The sequence below is a fragment of the Cervus elaphus genome, chromosome 30, assembly GCF_910594005.1.
Source record: "Cervus elaphus chromosome 30, mCerEla1.1, whole genome shotgun sequence".
NCBI lineage: Eukaryota > Metazoa > Chordata > Mammalia > Artiodactyla > Cervidae > Cervus > Cervus elaphus.
Window position 1 is genome coordinate 33158411 of NC_057844.1, and position 20476 is coordinate 33178886.

At 43.9% G+C, this 20476-nt stretch overlaps 1 protein-coding gene across 3 annotated transcripts in view; it reads right to left on the reverse strand.

Moving 5' to 3' along the window:
- The window catches only part of WASF3 (WASP family member 3), a 74290-nt gene that overhangs the window by 19657 nt on the left and 34157 nt on the right, over positions 1–20476 (reverse strand). For 2 of the 3 annotated variants that reach the window (XM_043892240.1, XM_043892238.1), the window contains exons 2-4: positions 18896–18988; positions 10996–11138; positions 399–533 (exon numbers count right to left, since the gene is read on the reverse strand). In XM_043892240.1, coding sequence (XP_043748175.1) covers positions 399–533; positions 10996–11128 — 268 coding nt within the window. In that variant the 5' untranslated portion in view covers positions 11129–11138; positions 18896–18988. Of the gene's footprint in view, positions 1–398; positions 534–10995; positions 11139–16000; positions 16108–18895; positions 18989–20476 lie in introns of all 3 variants that reach the window. The other variant, XM_043892239.1, reaches the window with a different exon arrangement.

Consider the following 20476-nt stretch of genomic DNA (forward strand, 5'->3'; position numbering starts at 1 on the left):
TCAATTACTTACAATCGGTCCTAAGGGGAGCAGAGGGTACAGGGCTCTCTTAGCTGGACAGTATCTTTGGAGTGAGTCTGTGATTTTTCCGGTAAGAAAGTATCTTTCTAATAACAACCAGTAACCTCCATTAGGACTTCTAACACCAAATGCATTCAGAGAGTCCTTTAAAACAAATACTGCATGTGTCATTTATTTAAAAATTGAGTGTGGTTCACAAGATAGACCAGATGTGACTCTTAATTACTAAGTAACCCCTCACTGTGGGTTTTGCCCCTCGCTTTTCTTCTAGGAAAAGACGAGATGAAGGATGAGCGCACGACCCGAGGAAGCAGCAGGTGACTCCCTCCCCTCCTTCAGCATCACTTCCAGCTCCCGGCTCTCCAGGGATGACCTACCCTCTTCCACCGTGGAATCCAGCTGGGTGACCTTAACAGCGAGGCGATCAATCCTGTCCTGCAGAGAGTTCGCGCGGATGTAGAAGTTGTTGGCCTCGTTAAATAGCTCTCCGAATATGTCCTCAGCATGTTTGCCTGCAGAAGGCATGAGCAGAAGGGCGCCTGGTCAGAGGCGACACTCTCACCCAAACCCAACGCCAACCTCCACATGTGCGGTTTTGTGCAAATCATCACAAAATGCATCACTGTCAAAGACCTGTAGGATCTTTCAAAATTTATTAGGAATACTCATACATATCTGAAAGTGACCCAAAGTTGTAGGATTTTTAAATGACCCAGATAATATAGAATTTTTACCATGAGCTTTCCACCCCCACCAAGTTGCTTCCCATTAAATTAAGCTTCTTTGAGAAAAAAACTCACTCTCATTTTGCATGCTTTGCGATACACGGCTCAGAACCTGAACTTTCCTTTTACTTCCCAAGTAAACAAATTTAATTCAACAAATCATGTTGGCTTCTAAATTCAGGATTTTAACCTCAGCAATATCAGATATCTTATATGGTGCCTCACACTTCCAATGGCATCAAATTCTTCTAATTCATATTTCAAAATCTAGGTATAGAATGCTGACTTTGGCCCTCCCTAAGAATCAGTACGTTGAATTCTGAGTTAAATTTTTCTGTACAGATCATCTCTTCTTTTCCGTGAGTGTGAGACATACATCCATCTTCCTTAAAGTGTAATTAATAACATTTCTGAAAATTTCACAAGATGGGAATCAGTATCTGCTTATGCTCAATTTCCAAATCCTAACACCATTCCTTTACTCACTCAACAAACATTTAATAACTGCCTACTAAGCGTGCAAGGAGCATGACCGCTAGAGCATGACTGCTATGGTGTGAGTAGGTTTAGTGCTTTAAGAAACAGCTAAACCGTCTTCCAGAGTGGCTGGACCATTCTGCATTCCCACCAGCAATGAACGAGAGTTCCTGCTGCTCTGCACCCTCCTTAGCACCTGATGTTGTGAGTGTTTTATGTTGTGGCCGTTCTAATAGGTGTTTTTTATCTTGTTTTAAGCTGCATTTCCCTGAAGACTGTGATGTGGAGCATCTTTTCACGTGCTTGTTTGCCACCTGCACATCTTCCCCAGTGAGAGGTCTGTTCAGGTCTTTTGCCCATTTCTCAAACAAGTTGTTCATTTTCTTATTGCTGAGTTTTAAGAGTTCTTTGGATATATTTTGGATACCGGCCCTTTATCAGATTATGTCTTTTGGAAACATCTTTCCCCAGTCGTTGGCCTGTCTTCTTCTTCTCCACAATATCTTTTACAGAACGGAAGTCTTTCATTTGGATGAAGTCCAGCTTATCAATTATTTCTTTCACTGTCATGCCTTTTAGCACCGTGCGTAAAAAGTCACAGTCATATCCAAGCTCATCTAGGCTTTTTCCTTTGCTATCATCGAGGAGTTTTATTGTGTTACATCTAGGTCTAGGATCCATTTTGACTTAATTTTTGTGAGGGGTATAACATGCGTTGACCTGCAACTTTTTATCTGCACATTCTATCAACTTATCACTCAAAAGGGAAGAAAGCCTGAACCTTCCCAGAAGAAAAGTTACCTGGAGCAAGAATAACTATAATGTTTTCACTGTGCTTTACAATTTACACGGTTTTCTCACACTCACTCACCTTAGTCTTTGCTGTGAACCCTGAGACTATAACCTCCATGAGAGTTAAGAACCACCTGTGTCCACCGGGTGTCCCCAGCTGTCCCCACCTGGGACAGAGCCTTCTGGCACCACCTGTATGATGAGTGAGAACTCATGAGCCAGACATGGAGCCGCTGCTCCCACCTTCCAGGTGACTAAGCTGGGCACCACGTCCAGACACCGTGCCAAGCAAGCGGGAGAAACAGATGAAATGACAACTTGGGTCTCCTCTCTTCTGATTCCGTGCCTTAGCTCATACTTCCCTCAACTTTCTCGGCTAGAAATTTGCAACTCCCCATGAATTATCTCAGGTCATGAGACACTTGGAAATTTCCTGTTTACTTCATAAAATGGATTGAAATATTCTGCTGCTTCAGTGGTTACTCCTAGATACTGGATAAGCATCTCTTAAGAATTGAGAATTTGTATAATTTCATAAATTCTAACACTGTAACTGTCTTAATAACAGGAACGCTGTCTGAGGAAGGAAGAATAAGAAAGGCATCAATGAATACCACTAAAACCGGGAGTGGGGACTTTGACTACGTACCTCAGTTGAGCAGTAAATCATTTCTCCTGAAGCTGAAAACCTGCAGTGCGGCTTTCTGGAGTCACCTGAAATCCTGCTGACAGTCCCCACTCACGCAATATACAAAATGGTTCCAAAAGGCGAACCAATTTAAAAAGGGTCTTCAAACGAACTATGCATGCTTTTAAACACTGTAACTAGATGTGGCATCCAACGGTAAGGTTTGCTTGCTGCCTTCATTATGAACTTCCTGAGCAGGCCTTGTGTGTCTAATTACCTAATAGACATCTCCATGCTGGTGTCCTGTAAGAATCGAAATCCCTGGACAAGTTCTCATAGGAGCTCATGTTCCCATTAACTCAAACCCACACCCCTACGGGGAAAGGCATGGTCCACCTGCGATGAAGCCCCAGAAAGAACAGAGTCACCATGACTGCTCCCTCCCCCCACGGGACTGACATCAAACCACTCCTGCTCCCCACCCCCTGGGCTCCGGCCCTCCCTGTTTCTCTCCTAAATTACATCAACAGCTTTGTTTTCCCGTGTCCAGATTCACCTTCCATTCTTAGATCTGCACATACAATGCTGCTAGTCCGACCCTTCACGGCTTCCATCATCTCAAGACCAAACCCAAGGCTCTGAGCAGGCACGGGGGCCCCATGCACTTTCGCTCTGTCCTTTTTCTGGGCTCCGGCAGAACACACTGCCTGAACCCTCCCCGCTTGCTCACAGATGCCGTTAGTCCTCTGCGTGTTCAAACCCTTCCATGATGTCACCTCACTCAGAAGGAGAGATGAAGGCCGGGAGTGACTCAGAAGGCTCTGCCGGATCCAGTTCAGTGACCTCCCGGGCCCATCCCCTGCTTCCATCTCCCTCCCACGTTCCACGCCAACCACACGGGCCGCAGATACTCAGACACGCCAGACACGCCCGCTCTTGCCCGGGCTTTCACATTTCCTGCACCTCCCGCCTGGACCACTTCTGTCAGCCAGGTCTAGACCCCAGTGTCATCTTCTAAGGGAGACGTTATTAGCACCTCTAGCTAAATGGAGTCACCTCTCTGTACACACACTCACAGATGTAAACAAACTCCCACACCCCCGCCGTCCCCTCCCTGCTATGTTTTTCTCTGAGCACTCACCGCCATATAATAAGTTATACACTTGTATTTAGTGATCCTGTTTCCGGCCTGCCTCCTTCCACAAGAACGCACGATCCAGGAGAGGAGGACTCTATGCATTGCTGCACCCATCGCCAAGGTCTAGGGCGTGTCTGGCTTATTGTAGGTGCTCAAAAAGAGATTTGAAGAAACGAACAAAAATGCACACACTTAAAACCTATCCTTCGGGAAGCAGACTGGGGTCCGTGAGACCAGAGGCCCCTTCCTGTGTGCGCAGATACCCAGAGGACATCTCAGTCACAGGACGCATCCCACACCCCTCCGCTTGGCTTTTTCACACAAGTCCTGTAAGGCGTGGGCCACGCCCCTGGTCTCTGCACTGATCGCGCTAGCCGGTGCTCAGCATCTCTTGAATAAAAACACATAACCTGTACTGGTGTTTTCATTCACAAGGACACAACCAACAAAGGCTCCCTGCTCAGGTACATTTGGGAAATGCTGGACTAGAAAGTTTAAACATGTATATGCCTCAGGCATCTCAAAATCTTCAACATGCTCATGTGTGTTGGGGTTCCACAGGACAAGCACGGTGCACACCACCTTTTCAAACTGACTGGTTTTTGAAACACCTGTAATGCCTTTCAGACTGTTTTCTGAAGCCTGTTTGGGAAAACACCTGCCCATTCAGCTGGACAACCTGTAGACAAAGTACCATGTTCCAAATGGTTTGGATTCAAGTCTACCAGCTGTTTTTCAGAACGCCAGATGTAATCAAAATAGAACCAACTAATTTTTTTCTACTTGACCATTCATGGTTAAAATAAAAAAAAATTCCAGTGGAACTCCAAGAAAACTCCTTTCCCTTCAGCACTGCAGAAATCTAATTAATAGCGACAGTGTGTACCACCAACAACTCGGGCATGGACAGCCTCTTGCTGAAGGGACTTCAATGTTCTCAAAACACACTCTGTAGAAGCTAAACAGGTTGAAAAGAATCAATAACACGGACCCTCCACCTTCATTGCTTAATCCTATTTGAAAAAACACAACGGACACTCTACTCCCCTTAGAAGTTCTCAATTTATAAAAAGAAACAGAAATTAAAGACTTGCAAACTTAATCTTCTACCAGCTGCTGGAAGCTGACAAGTGACTAAAGAAAAGAAAATGCGAGGAACTCTATTTTCTGATGAACAAGAATAAAGTATTGCAACCACAGCACTCAGTTCTAGGAAGAGTCACTTGTTTGAAGAGCTTCATTTGACTCACTCTTCCAATGGCAAGTCCGATAATAGTTGACTGAACTAATTCTGAATTGAATTAAAGACCATGAAGAGGTAAGAGCCACTGATTCATTCTTAACTGACAAAGAACCAATTAGGGATTTATCTGTACCACATGAGTTCGAGTCCAAGCTCAAAAAATCTTGTTGGGAAGGAAGGGAGCAAGGAACGGGGCAATGGACAGAGGGTGATCTCTCAATAAATGAGTATTTGGTAGGAAGGATACAGACGGGAGTCAGGGGTGCATGAGGCAGGCAAGAAGCGGGTAAACCCAGTCCCGGGATCACCACCGTAGAGTGGGCGGGGCAGGACGTGCCGGTATAGAGGCAAAGCAGAGGGCTGAGACGGCAGAAGGGGGATGTCTGGTTCTCCCCTAAAAGCTTTTATTTTCCCAGTGAAATAAGCAAATCATTAGCTCACTATCTGGGATGGGGGGCTGAGGTGAGAAAAGACGTGAAACAGGCAGCAAACTAATTACTGCAGGAATTACAGCGTGCCTGCCGAGAAGCCCTGAATGCCCACATGAGGAAGGCTGCTGATTTCACGTCCCTCTCCTTTTCTGACACAAGCATTTAAAGATACAAACTTCCCTCTGAGCACCTCTTTACATAAATCCCACAGATACGTTGGTGATTCTGTGTGTTCATTACCAGTGCAGTGAGAGTTTGCAATTTCCTTTTTGATTTCTTCTTTGACCCAAGGATTAATTTAGAAGCTGCCGTTTGATTTTCCAATATGTGAGAACTATCTAGAAAGATTATTAGAATTATTTTCTCATTAACATCATGCTCTTGGTGGTATGAGTCTCTTCAAATGTATTATTTTATGGCCAAGCACATGCCCCATCTTAGAGAGGCAGCATTAAAAGAATGTATATTCTGCAGGTGGGAGTTCTGTGTTCTACAAACACGGATGAAGTCAGCCTGGCAGGCACTGTAGTTCAAACCTCCCATATCCTGGTGGAATCTGTCTTTCCCAGTTCTGGGGCAGTGGTTTGTCCTGTGACCTCAGTTCTCCGATGATCTAAGAGAAGCTGCTGAGATCTTTTCTTATGAAGGTGGGTGTGACTTCCATGTCTGGAATGCCAGGCTGGGGTCATCTGTGGTTCCTGCTTCTTTCTGTAACTTCTCTTTTTCTTGATCGGGTGTCACGCTTTTCTCCCTTCCCATGAGTCTCCTACTTTATTTTTTGGCTGGACCACGTGTGTAAAAGGCTGGTAGAGAAAGAAACAGACACAGTAGACCTACCCTTACGAAAGGCCCTGTGTCGAGGAGGAACACAACTGACCTGAGACTGCTGATGATCATAGTCATGGACTGATGGGACAGTGGTGTCATGGTTTGGACAATTTTAGAAAAAAACATTAAAAACCTTGAAAACCTTCCCTCAACGTTTTTAGGTGATAATAACAGTGCAGATCGCAACAGTCAGAAAGACACCTGTAAGTCACTTATGAAACGTTACCGTAGGCCTATGAACTCATGAGACGGGAAGAACACAGATGATGAAGGCAGAGAGGTCTGATAGCTGGCTCTCCACGTGTGTTAGGAAGAATCAGTCTGCATTTAAATCCTGCCGCGATGCAGTCAGCCCAGAGCAGGGAGAGGTGAGAAACAACCCCGGTGTCATTACTTCTATTGAGGAAACACGTCTAATGCTCCAGGTGAGGGATGGGTGAGGGAAAACGCTTCAGTTTCCAACAGCCCTGTCTTTGTCAGGAGGGGATTCTTCCACTTACCTTCAATTCTGTGGCTGACAGAGCCTTACTTTACACATACACATACACAGGACTGCTTACCTCCTTCACTGGCTTTCTATTTTTATCCACAAGAAATGTAAACACGTATCTCAGTTTGAGGCAGTAAATTTTTAAAAATTCATGCTGTTTCTTCCAGTCAACTCTGTCTAGTACATAAACCCCTCTTCTCTCAAAGCACCCTTAGCCTAGCCTGAACCTGCATGGTAATGAACTTGTGATCTATCTCTTGCATATATTATATTTAATCTTCGCTTTTTCCCCCTCAAATCTTCCATTTGGCTAAAAACATCCAAGAAATCTATTCAGCGCATGCCTTCAAAACACTTACAATCTCTCTTCTGACTAAAACTGCACTTGGTATAATCAATTAACACAACCCTGAATTTCAGATCCAATTACATAAAGCAAATGTATTATGCTTCAAGCCATCAAGAAAAGTATTTTGATTCAATTTAGCATTTGGTTTGATATGAGACATAATACATAAAGAGTATTAATAAAAATATTAATCACTAATTAAAAAACTGAGAAGAAAACAGACTTTCCTTCTCATTTATACAAGTACTCAATGTAGAAATTAAATGGAAAATAGGTTTTGTAATCTTTTTTTTTAAAGAGACTCATGTTTAAAACTGATAGTCTCAGAATTTTTATACCATTGGTAAGGATGATCTTAGCTCTGTGGGAGGAAGCTTGATGACATATAAGATGAAATCTTAAAAAAAAAAAAGAAAAGAGAGATGCCAAAAAAGATTTGAGATGTAAGTACTAGTTTTATACAAGAATTATGACAGTGTTTCCCCAAAGAAACATATGTATGCGCAACAGCAAGATAATGGTTATTCATGGTATATCAATATAATAATCTCTAGCTATTAAAAATGTATCTTAGATGCTGAATATCTACCAAGTGAGAATAGGCTATAAAACCAGATGTATGAGAAATCACTTTTAGAATGATATATATATGAACCATTATCAATGACTTCCTGTGATTAATAAAAAAAAAATGGTAATTTTTTCCTTTCATGTTATCCTGTGCTAAGTTCTCTATACTATCTTATTAGTACCATCAAATATAACCAAAAACTCTGGGCAGGGGGTACCTAAGGTCTAATTCCTTTCCTTGTGACATCTTGGGGGCCTTCATACGAAAGGAAAAGAAAGCTATTACTGCAAGAATGTAGAGAGAGAAACGGAAACTGGCTTGGGAGGCACAGAAATGGACTGGACACAAATGCTCTGTCTCCTTTTTAAAGCAAATTCTATTAGAATTATATTATAATATCGGAAGGAATTTGATTGCAAGACAATAATTTTAATTGAGCAACTAGGTGAAAAGGACAAGAGCACTCAGATAATTAATCAAGGAAAATGATGAAAAAGCACTCCCAATTCAATGTTAATTGCTACACGAAACTGTCATTATTTGAAGAAAAAAATATCAATACTCCATTGCTGGAAAACCAAGTAACACACTAATTTTTTTTCACTGAAGTAAAGTTGATTTACATATTATTTTCATTTCAGTTAAATAGCACAGTGATTCAGTATTTTTACAGGTTATATACTGCATTAAAAGCTATTACGAGATAATGGCTATAATTCTCTGTGCTATATATAGTAGATTCTTGTTGCTTATCTGCTTTGTACATAGTCGTTTGTATCTCTTAATCCCACACCCATATCTTGCCCCTCCCTCTGCCCCACTGGTAACCATTAGCTTGTTTTCTGTATCTGTGAGTCTGTTTCTGTTTTGCTATATACAATCATTTATTTTCTAGATTCCACATATAAGTGATATGCAGTATGTCTTTCTCTGACACTTATTTCACCAAGTATAATATTCTCTTGGTCCGTCCACATTGCTGCAAATGGCAGAATTTCACTCTTTTTTATGGCAGAGTAATATTCTCCTGCATGTATGTGTGTATCTGCAGCCCACTGTCTCTGTCCATTGGTCTGTCAATGGACAGTCAGGCTGCTTCCACCTCTCAGTTTTTGCAAACAGTGCTGCTAGGAACACAGAGGCTGCTGAAGAATGTTTTCCAGTTAGTATACATTTTCTTCTGGATATAAATCCAGGAGTGGAATCGCTGGGTCATATGTGAGTTCTGTTTGCATTCTGAGGGACTATTTGGTATCTATTATCCCTTCATGACGCTGAACTATCCCCCCACAGATGTAAAGAGAACCAGAGAGACACCAGAGGTGCACCAGGCCCTCCACTGCTAAGTCTTCCTTCTGGAAAAGACCAAAGAGATGCCTTCTGGCCCTGGCTCTGTTCTTCCTCCCCTAGACCCACGAGAGCAGTGCTCCCCAGCCTTCTTGGTCTTGGGGGACCGATTTTGTGGCAGAAAATTCTTCCACAGATCGGAGGCAAGGGGCTGGCTTCAGGATGATCCAACACACTACACTTGCTATGCTCTTTATCTCTACTCTAACATTACCACTGACCTGACGGGAGGCAGTGGTCTGTGGCCCAGGGGTTGGGGACCGCTGCACTAGAGAACTAATGACTCCGGATTGCCCATTTAAAGGACCCCCGGTTTTCACTGGGCCCACCTGGACAGCCCAGGGTAACTTGCTTCTTGTGAGATGAGCTGACAAGCAGCCTCAACCCTCTGCCTGCCGAGTGACACAGCACACCCGTGGGTCCCCAGGGTGAAGATTCAGAAGCCCTCGGACGGGCGGCCCTCAGTCTGCCCAGAGGGGGCTCCACGGAACAGACCAGACCGTGTGGGCGGCTCCACTTACAAACAGGCCCCACAGACACGGCTGATGCAACGCTGTACGGAACACGGCATGATTATTAACAACCGTAATAGTTCATGTTGGTTTTCCTCACGTAGACCCCATGCCCATAGACGCTTCAGGCATAAAAACAAGAGACTGAAAAGCATTCTTACAGAAATACATGAAGGCACACAGAAACACGTTCACCCTTCAATAATCTACATGGTGTCCTCTTGTAACATGAATCTACACATTTTATCAACAACCGCTACCAAAAATCAATTATAATTAGTTCAGACTCCAGAAGAAATCTATTTTGAAACACATTTTAAGTAATTTCCAGGTTATTCTGGCCTCAGCCAACGATTATAGGTATCATATATCAAAAATATATCCATAACAACACAGTACAATTCTTTTAAAGAAAAAAAAACTCATCTGTTATGTTTCTTCTTCAAAACAAATAAAAGTACTTGAGTTGTGTTTTTTTTTTTTTTTAAACCACTCTCCTGTGCTTGAGGTGACCGGGACGTGAAATTTCATGGAGGATTTTCTCATTATTAACAGAGGTTCTGAAAATTTAACTGTGAAAACCTGTCACCCAAAATGCAGTGTGAACCATCTAAACCGAAAAGGAGTGGGATGAAGTGAGAAAATAAGATCACGACGTGAATGTAAAAGTTAGGCAGAAAGACTGCAACTTCAAAAAGCTTTGGAGGAAAAGCATTTTCATGCACAAATAAGTCTTAAGAAATGGAGTATTCCTTGTGTATCTCATACTAATGTTCAAAATTGGAAAAAAAGGAAGCCCTCTCCTCCTTATGCTTGTGTTTGCTTACATGTCTGTAACCCACGCGTGTGATGTGTACATAGCACTGCATACGTGTCACCAGCAGCTCATTGCTGACCTCCATTTGGAAGTCAGTACCCGAACTTTAACTTTTAGAAGGTTAAAATCGGCAAGTCTCACTGGTTTCAGGCTGGATCCTCTGATTCAGTTGAAATCTTATTCAATCAACAAACATGTATCGAGCCTCCACTCTATGCCAGACATAGCACCAGTTCTCAATTCACCACGTTTAAAAAAAAGATTAGTCCTGTCCAAGTGTAATAAGTAACTCACTTAAAAAAAAACAACTACCAATGACTTTATCCTTATGTATAATAAGCTTTTAACAATGAACACTACTTTAAACTACACATTTGGTCTTATCTAGTCATCTGCGAACCAGTCAATTCCAACGTGATCACACCAAGCTGGTGTCAGCAGACCAGAGAGGGCAGACAGCTCATTTCATGCTGGGAAATTTTCAGGAGGGAGGAAGGCTCTTTCCTCCAAAGCCTCTTCTTTGGACAATCCCAGAACCACTGAACTGAAATCACTTGGCTGAAGTCATTAAAATTAACACGTCACTGGCAATCGGAACGGAGGGAGCCTGAGGCGAGGGGACTCACTCAGACTGCTCAGCTGGCGGATGATGGCGGCCAGGGTGCTGTTGGTCACACACTCGAGCTCGCTGGTGATGCCCTCGGGCAGGGCTCCCCGGCACAGGTGCCGGGGCTCGATGTTCCTCTTCACTAAGGGCATGGCTCACGACCTGAAAATGAGAAAGATGGTTTCAGAAGCTCACAGTCCCAGTGCAACACGCCTGGAGCTTCGACTCCCTGGAAAAAGACTCTTGCCCAGGAATCTGCATTATCCTATCGCTTCTATGTGAGTGAACTGGCTAAACACGCAACAGATGTCGAACTACTTATATAAACGTTACAGATTTCAAAGATATACAGACAGCACATCCTACTTTTATAGAAAAATGATGTATGCACAATTTCTAGTTAAGCATGGCTAAAATAAAATACTTAAAATTATTTCCCATCTAATTTTGCTTACTGTACAATTAATCTAAATCTGAATTTTTCCTGTGATTTTACTCATTACGCAACAAGACGCCTGCATACTGGCATTTAACTTCCAGTAGTACTCTTCATTACAATTCAAGTCAAATGATAAAAGAATTTCAGAATCGTATCAATATGCTTTCTACTTTCAGGCAACTTTCCTATCTTCCAATAACTCATCTAATCTCTTTTAAAAATTCCATACAACGAAGCTCTTCAGTTATCCCATAGAATGATTAACTGGAAGACCTTTTTTCTTAAAAAAAAAAGAAAGAAAGAAATTAAGGAAGCAACTCCACAGATGTTTAAAACAGTATGAAGTTCTCAGAGCATCTCTTTCTGTGACCATCCCTTCCATGTGAACCATCTGGAAGATGTCTTTTGGGTGAGCAGCCAAAGCCATCTGAGTGAGACAAACACAATTAGTCAGTTTTTCCAGATCTCTTACTGCTGGTGGTTTTCAGTTTAATTTTGTTGTGATCAGAGGGCATGCTTTGTCTGATTTTAATTCTTTTAAATCTGCTTTGTTTTACGGCCCAGAAAACAGTGTGTCTTGGAGAATGCCTCACACGTGCTTCAAAAGACTGTGTATCGGCTGCAGTGACTGACGCTGCTGCTGAGATGTTCCGTATCCTTGGCTGATTTCTAATACACTCGTTCCATGAATTACTGAGAGGGGGGCTGGAGCTGTCAGTGATCACTGTGGATCTGTCAATTTCTCCCTTGAGCTCCATCAGTTTTTGTTTATCTATTTTGAAGGTCTGCTGTTGAACATACACACAACATTTAAGATTCCTGTGTCTTCTTTTTTAATTTATTACGTTTGGTTGCCCTGGGTCTACATTGCTGCTTGTGGGCATTCTCTAGTTGTGGCAAATGGGGGCTACTCTCTAGTTGTGGTGTGTGGGCTTCTCATCACACCGGCTTTTCTTGTTGCAGAGCGTGGGCTCTAGGTGCACGGGCTCTCAGGCTCAGCAGTTGTAGTGCCTGGGCTTAGTGGCTCTGCAGCATGTGGGGTCTTAGTTCCTCAACCAGGGATCAAACCTGCGTCCCCTGCACCGGCAGGAGGATTCTTAGCCCCTGGACCATCAGGGAAGTACCCACTGTATATTTTCAGTGAAATGACCTCATTATCTTTCGGTGATGGTCCACTTTTTCTGGGAGATCGCGGTGCTGGCTGCCCGTGTTTGGATCTGTGATCATGTTGACAGGTATGCAGGAATTCTGTCCTCAGAATAAACATGATCCCAGAAAAACTGGCCACATAGAGCCTGTGCTCTGACTCCGCCGTACTGTCCACTGTCAAGGGCAAGGTTGCGGCTGCTCCCCAGTTTTACAGCACTCCGCTTGCCGGCTGACATCCCAGGAGGTCACGTGTCCGCAGTCAGAGGGGGAACCTGGGCTTCCCCAAGGCCCAGCCCATTCTGTGACCTTCTAGAGAGATACCGCCTGGCCTCTTCCTAGTTAAGCTTCAGATGAAAGTCGTGATCAAGTGAGGGGCGGGGCGGGGGAAGGATCACAGATGGTTCACCAGTCGTGGTTCACTGGGATCAACGTCCTGACTTTGCTACTAGGACACAGTCTGTCCACTTCTGCAGGATGAGAGACAGAGAATACGGGGTCCTGCCACTAACACCGCGCGGCCCTGGGAGACATCTTAACCGAGAGAGGTCTCAGGTTCCTCTTCTGATCAACAGAGCCACTGCTCTCCAAGGGTCCCGGGCTCTCATAGGCTTTCCTTCCTTCCAGTTAGATACACTTAGCTGGATTCCAGAAACATCCACATTGGATTCGCCTGCACGCCAAACATCTGCATTTTGATTATACTTCAGCCAGTGGAAATGCAGAGAATAAACAGCAAAAAATAAGACAAAATTCCCTTTCCTCAAGGAATTAAAGGTTCAGTGAGAGAGACAGGCATATAAATGAAGTTACAATCCAGGGTGACAAGCACTAGTTTAAGGTATTTCCCATTTCCCGGGAAGTTAAAACACAACTGGAAAGACTTCACTGGCGGGGAAGAGGGGGAAGGGGCGGGGTCGCACTGCATCGCCGACCCCATGCGTGGCACATGGAGGCCACTCACTAAACACAGGGGTGGTGGAGGAGTGCCGTTCACAGCTGTGGCTTAGAAGCAGATCCGAGGTACAGTGGGGAGCAGAGCTGCCTTCCAAGGCTTAGAAGCAGCATCCCATTATTTTAAAAAAATCATCCAGTCTTTGCTCAAAACCCTTTACAACTAAATAATAAGTATCTCTGGGTGGGGAAAGCAGAGTTCTGTCTATGGACTAACACAGTGATACATAAACAGTCATGCACCTTTCCTTGACACGTGAACCCTTCAGGTGGATGCTAACACCCAGTTCTAACTGAAAAGGCAGAGAGCAGAGGGCAAGGATGACATTCCTCTGCCCCCGTGCGTTCACCACTGGCTCCTGTCTCATTGCTTGTCTGCTATAAGAAGAAGCCCCAGAGCCATCAGTCTATCATGAAGGAGATGCAAACTGAAACCACTAGGAGGTGGTGGGCACACCTGTTAGAATGGATAAGGTAAAACCACCGGCCACACTGAATGTTTGGTAAGGATGTGGACAGAGCAGAGTTCTCTGCAGAAGGGAATGGAAAACGACCCAATCACTACGGCAGTCTGGCAGGTTCTCCAAAGATTAAACACACACTTCTCAGGATGATCCTAGGATCTACTCCATGCCTGGGAACTCACGCAGAAGAAGTAAAAGCACACGCCCAAAAAAAGACCTGTACATGAACGATCATACGCCCTCATCTGTAAAAGCCAAAAACAACCCCAGAATAGAAACAAGCCCAAATTCATCAACAGGTGAGTAGATAAACAAACAGCACTTCTCAGCAACAGCGAGGAATGAATCACTGATCCGGGAAACAACGTGGATGAACCTGGGATGATCACACTGAACCAAAGTCAGACCAAAAAACAGTACAACGATGCAGGACTCCATCTATGTAACTATTATACTGTGATTTATAGTAACAAATATATATATATTTGGTCTTCATCTCCATCGATGGTACAGAGCTCCAAAAACTCTCGGAATTCCTAAGTGACAAGAGCTATAAAGGTGTCTTTTGCCACAAACAAGCCAACCCCATTGAACCACACCTGTGGATGTTACTGAAGTGACTCTGGACCCTCCCCAAGGATGGGGACTGGTTATCAGGGGAACCAACCCAGTGAGTAGGAGGCTGGAAGCTTCAGTCTTACCCCCGAATCCCTGAGGAGAGGACAGCGGCTAGAGGCTGAGTCCCATTACCCACTGCCGATGACCTAATGCATCGTGTCTGTCACGAAGCCACCATACTCCCAAAATGATGGGGTTCAAGGGCTCCCAGCTTCATGCACCAGATGCATTTACGTGCCAGGAGGGTGAACTTCAAGACCAAGCTCACGGGGACAGAAGCTCCAGGGGCTCGGGGCCCACAAGATTTTGCCCTCTGTCCTCATCATCGAACTGCGCATCGTGTCCTTGAAGGTCCTTCTAACAACGCTGCCATGAGTCTGGTGGGAAAACTGGCTTCCTGGGCTTTGGGCACCATGAAGCTCAGATGGGGCCATGGGAACCTTGGATTTACAGTTAGTCGGCCAGAGCGCAGGTGACAAAGGAAGCTTGTGGGGTGAGGGCGGGGGGTCGTGGGGGACGGACACAAAAGGCCACAGTTAATGGCTCAGTGAATCCAGCAGACTGAAACGCTAGCTCAGTTCCGAGGAAAAGTTTCCTTCTGCAGAGTTCCCTCCTCCTCAGGGGATGAGTTCCCCCCTCAGCAGGCCCCAAGTCAGTACTGCAAAGAGGGTGAGCGCTGAGCAGAGACAGCTGCTCTGCCGGGCCCCGCCTCCCTCCCGCACCGCAGCCAGACAAGCCAGACCACTGAGCCGAACCCGAGTTCTTCCACTAAACCCCACTCCTCACCTACAACACGGGAGCAACACCAGCTGCTCACCTCCAAGGGCCGCGATGAGACTACACACGAGCAAGGTCGGGAATGCCGAAAAGTGGACCCCAAACCCCCAGACACTACTCCTGTGAAGGGATCGAGGCTTACTTGACACATTAAAGAACTAGCCCCATCCCTCCCTCTCCTCTTTAACTGGACAGGAAGGGGAGGACGGTTTATCAGCACCACAACCGGGCTGTGATCACACTGTGATGAGCAGGCCAGGCTCACGAGCTGCCTTCTGCAGTATTATTCCTGCGGTATTCATTAGGATCCACACTAAGTGTCTGTTACGTGAATGCCCTTTTAAATAAAACTAAAATAGTCAACTTCTGATCCGAAGTACAATAAACATGTGACCTATAGACACTTGACAAACACAAGATTAAGTTGAGTGGCCACTGCATTATTTTCCTAAGAACACATGAAGAAGCTGAAACCATCAAGAGTGCTTTAAGACTTGTGAGGGAGACAGAGCTTTCTGAAAAATATGAATCTCAAAGAATTCTCAGGGGCTCAGACTCTACTATATGACCTATGAACTCAAGGTTTAATTCTCAAAAGGCTCTAGTTTTTGTTTCTGTTCACTCACTTGACCATAAATGGAGAGTCTTCCTGGAGGTAAGTCAGCATCTCCTCTTCTTGTTAAGAAAGATGCAGCTCTCCTTTTTCTCCACCCTACTCCTTTACAGCAACCATCTGAGAATGACATTCACCAAAGAAATGAACGAAAGTCCAAAATGCATTAAAAATAAATTTAAGGTCCTGGAGGAAATGAACTATAAGATACAAAAGCAGATCATTTGCCAATCGTGTAAAGAAAACACTATCGGCATAGCCTGAAATATCAACTTGAACCATACAAAATTACCACTTTTGTTGGTCAAAAATAGTCAAATGTTGGTGATTCATATGAATGACATAAAGTAAGGTCAAAATAGCAGTAAATCTGTAGAACCTATCAACTGTTCCCCAGTACACGTGCTATGAATCTGTGGAGTCTCTGTATTTTTAGAAACCAAAAGCATCCTGATGGCAGTATTTTTGGCAACTAGAAGCTGTGCTCATGGAAGAAAGTTAAGATAAACTGAACGGCTATTTTAGTTAACTACTCTCAATTGTTTGCACTATGAAAGCAGGAAGTGATGTACTAGTGAAGTATCTAAAATTTGCAACACTCGGTCTCAAAGAGCACACCCGGCATCCTATTGGTTCCAACACAGTACAAAAGGTGGATTATGATCATCTCCAAAAGGATCATTCAGGCTTCCAGGTGATGCAGAGTCCTGCCCCAAGGCCACAGAAGCTGAGCCCAGTACTAAGGTCATCTCTGGAACTGACTGGGCCCCTTGTAACTATTGCCAAATAGTCCCCCTGATCCTTACCAGCCAGTTTTCATGACCCCAAATTAGGCAAAAATGCCCATCCCAGTACTCTCCCAATAGCACCCTAACCATTCATCTAATGCCACCCTTCCAGCAGAAATTTTCTTTGTTTTGAAGCTATACACACTGGCTCAGTTCAGTTGCTCAGTCATGTCCGACTCTTTGCAATCCCATGGACTGTAGCATGCCAGGCTTCTCTGTCCATCACCAACTCCCGGAGCCTACTTTAACTCATGTCCATTGCGTTGGCAATGCCACCCAACCATCTCATCCTCTGTCATCCCCTTCTCCTCCCACCTTCAATCTTTCCCAGCATCAGGGTCTTTTCAAATGAGTTGTTTCTTCGCATCAGGTGGCTGAAGTATTGGAGTTACAGCTTCAACATCAGTCCTTCCAATGAACACTCAGGACTGATCTCCTTTAGGATGGACTGGTTGGATCTCCTTGCAGTCCAAGGGACTCTCAAGAGTCTTCTCCAACACCACAGTTCAAAAGCATTCAATTAATCCCCAAAAAGCAGTGATTTGCCCTGGTCGGTCAGGAGGACAGCCTGCTGCACTCACGGTGCCCACATGATCTCTGCTCTTTGTTCTCAATAAACTCACTCCTTTCTGAAATCATCTGTGCCTGGAACTTCTCTTCTAACCCATGTTCGGACATGTCATTTTACAGAAAATCAACCAAAGAAACAAAATCATAAAGCTGATGATGGTAAATTGGTTATACATGATAAATGGGAACATGTTATCAATACATATGTAAGCATTTTATATGTCATTGATACCCACTACAACTTTATAGGCTGGCAGATAAAGATACACTTAACAGATTAAGAACTCAGGGCTCAAAAAGTAACTTATCCAGAGTGATGTGACTAGTAAGTGCAAGAACTTCAACTCCAAACCAGCTGTGGCAGGTGCCAAAGTCTTAGTATGTTTCTGCAACTAACATCCTCCGTCAGCATCACCAAGTGAGGGTCCACGGTCTCCAAGGTGCCCTGAGGAATGTTTTTCAATGTTTTCAGCAGCTTATCAAGATTGTGTGTGTGTGCCAAGTCGCTTCAGTTGTGTCCCACTCTTTGCAACCCCATGGATTGTAGCCCGCCAGGCTCCTCTGTCCATGGGATTCTCTAGGCAAGAGTGGGTTGCCCTGCCCTTCTCCAGGGGATCTTATATTATTACACAAAACATGTCGGCATACTCTAAGACATGACAGCAAGCACACAGAACAACTGTTAACTCCTCCAAAGCCAAGTGACAGTTATAACACAGTTAACAAATAATGTTGTTATACTATCACAGAATTTGAGAGGACCTCTTAACATTGTTTCAGATAGCCTTTTTCTTTGAAAAACAAAGGCTATTTAATGAAGTTGAAACCAATGCATAACTTTTAAGTACTATACACAGCTTTCCAGTTACATTAACAGAAAGAAGAAAATGCCGAAATAAGACCTCCCAATAAATGATGCTGACTTTTAACTTTAAACTTAAAAGAAAACAGTAATTTAAACCCGCAAGTGATATAAATGTGTTGCCTTGCTTTCTTGAGTTTCAGATCACAACCACAGAAACCAAAATTTAGTAGACAGTACGGGCTGGTATTCAACAGTGACTCCCAGCCCCTACCCTCCCTGATATATCAGAGGCTAGCAGGCGAACCCACATTTCTGAGGCCCCTGGCGAGGGGAACCCTGAATCTGCTTTCGCCTCTTTCCCTATCCATATACCTTATATTTCTTTTTCTTGCTTTGTTTCACTGACTAGGACAATTCTGAAGTAAATGGGCAAAATACACAGGGGAGAAAAATGAGACCCAGTTTAATGAGTCAGAAACTGCATAGCCACATTTGTGGTTCACATAAAAATTAACAGGAAATTAAGATATCAAATTTCAGTTTTCCTCTTTCAAATTCTTACTGTTGACTAGGAACAAAAGCTTGATATGTTACCTGGCTGTTAATATTTATATATTAAATTATATTAATATTTACTATTTAGAAACATTAACATATTTTATCCTATTCTATTTCAAATTAACATTTTGAACTACAATGTTATAGAAATTAAATGGCTTTAATGATGAAATGCATACACACTTACCATGTAGCTGTTGACTTATGGGTTGCAGAAATGTCCCCTAGGTAGCATCACCACTGGCTCAGGTATCAGTAGTAACAGCAATCAAAATTAAAGCTAAAAAGGAAAAAATAAAATTAAATACTGGCAAGCAAAATGCATTCGAGTCTCCAAGAAAGTTTAAAATTCAAATTTCACATTTTGATTATCTCATCAGCAAAGCTCTAGTCCCAGAACTAGTTCTTTTTTAATTAGCAGGGAGCTAATAAGGAATGTGCATTCTGGTATGACTCCCACTCCTTTTCTTGGAATAAGCTCTGCAAGTAACTTCAAGGAGTCGAGTAAATAACAGCCAAAGGGAAGAAACACAAAAGCCCAGTAAATCACAGGTCTGTTCAATGGAACTGCTCACACACAATGTAGGCTTGTGACCACCCTCAATTAATGGAATACCAACCCTCTGCACAAGAACTCTTATTTCAAGTCCATAAAAATTTTGGTGATCACTTCAAAAATATTTCAATAGCACATATGGGGATAAAACAGTGACAAAGACTCCATGTGAGCCGAACTGACCCTAGTGTTTCCAGGATGACTGACAGTAACAGCAAGTCTACAGAGTCACCTGAAGTTAAACACTGTTCACCAGTGAGAAGAAGCTAAGCCAAGTCACTTCAGTCGTGTCCGACTCTATGCGACCCCATAGACATCAGACCCCCAGGCTCCCCCGTCCCTGGGATTCTCCAGGCAAGAACACTGGAGTGGGTTGCCATTTCCTTCTCCAACGCATGAAAGAGAAAAGTGAAAGTGAAGTTGCTCAGTCGTGTCTGACTCTTAGCGACCCCATGGACCGCAGCCTACCAGGCTCCTCCATCTATGGGATTTTCCAGGCAAGAGTACTGGAGTTGGGTGCCATTGCCTTCTCTTAGAAGAAGCTATGCAGTACCAAAAACAGTATAGCTTCCTACCCAAACAGAGTTATGGTTCACTATGGCGAATACAGTTAAGAAAGTTATAGTGAACAAGCATTCATTCATCCAAAAAAACTTTTCCAAGTACCTGGCATAAGTTGGCCCCGCCTTTTCAACACTGCGGACACAAAAATGACTGAGAGGATGCCCGCTCAACCCTGTGAGGATGGCCAACGCTGGCATGTACAACACAACACAGCAGGTGCAGGCAAGGTCAGAGCAGCCCGGAAGTGGGTGTAGGAGAGCAAAAGCTTCCCGGGAGATCAAGGGCGGCTGGGGAGGGGTGACGCTAGGAAAGGAGGCCCAGGAAAGGACAGGATACAATGTCCTTAGGCAAGGTGAGCAACCTGAAGTCTAGAAAAGGCTGTGTTGTGAGCTGTACGTGGGTCAGCAGACAACGAACACCCAGAGTTAGGATCATCACCATCCTTTTGAAAGTGTGGAAAAAAAAAAATAGATCGTTCAATGACACTCTGATCCACATATGTCCTCCTCGTTTGCTCACTTAAAATTAACAGCAGCACATGACTTCCTTCCCCTTTCTCAGGAGCAGCTGTACGGCGGGCGCTTGATTACACAAAATTAAAAATTACTTTTCCCTAAGCCATTTGCATAAGCGACCATCCTATTTTCA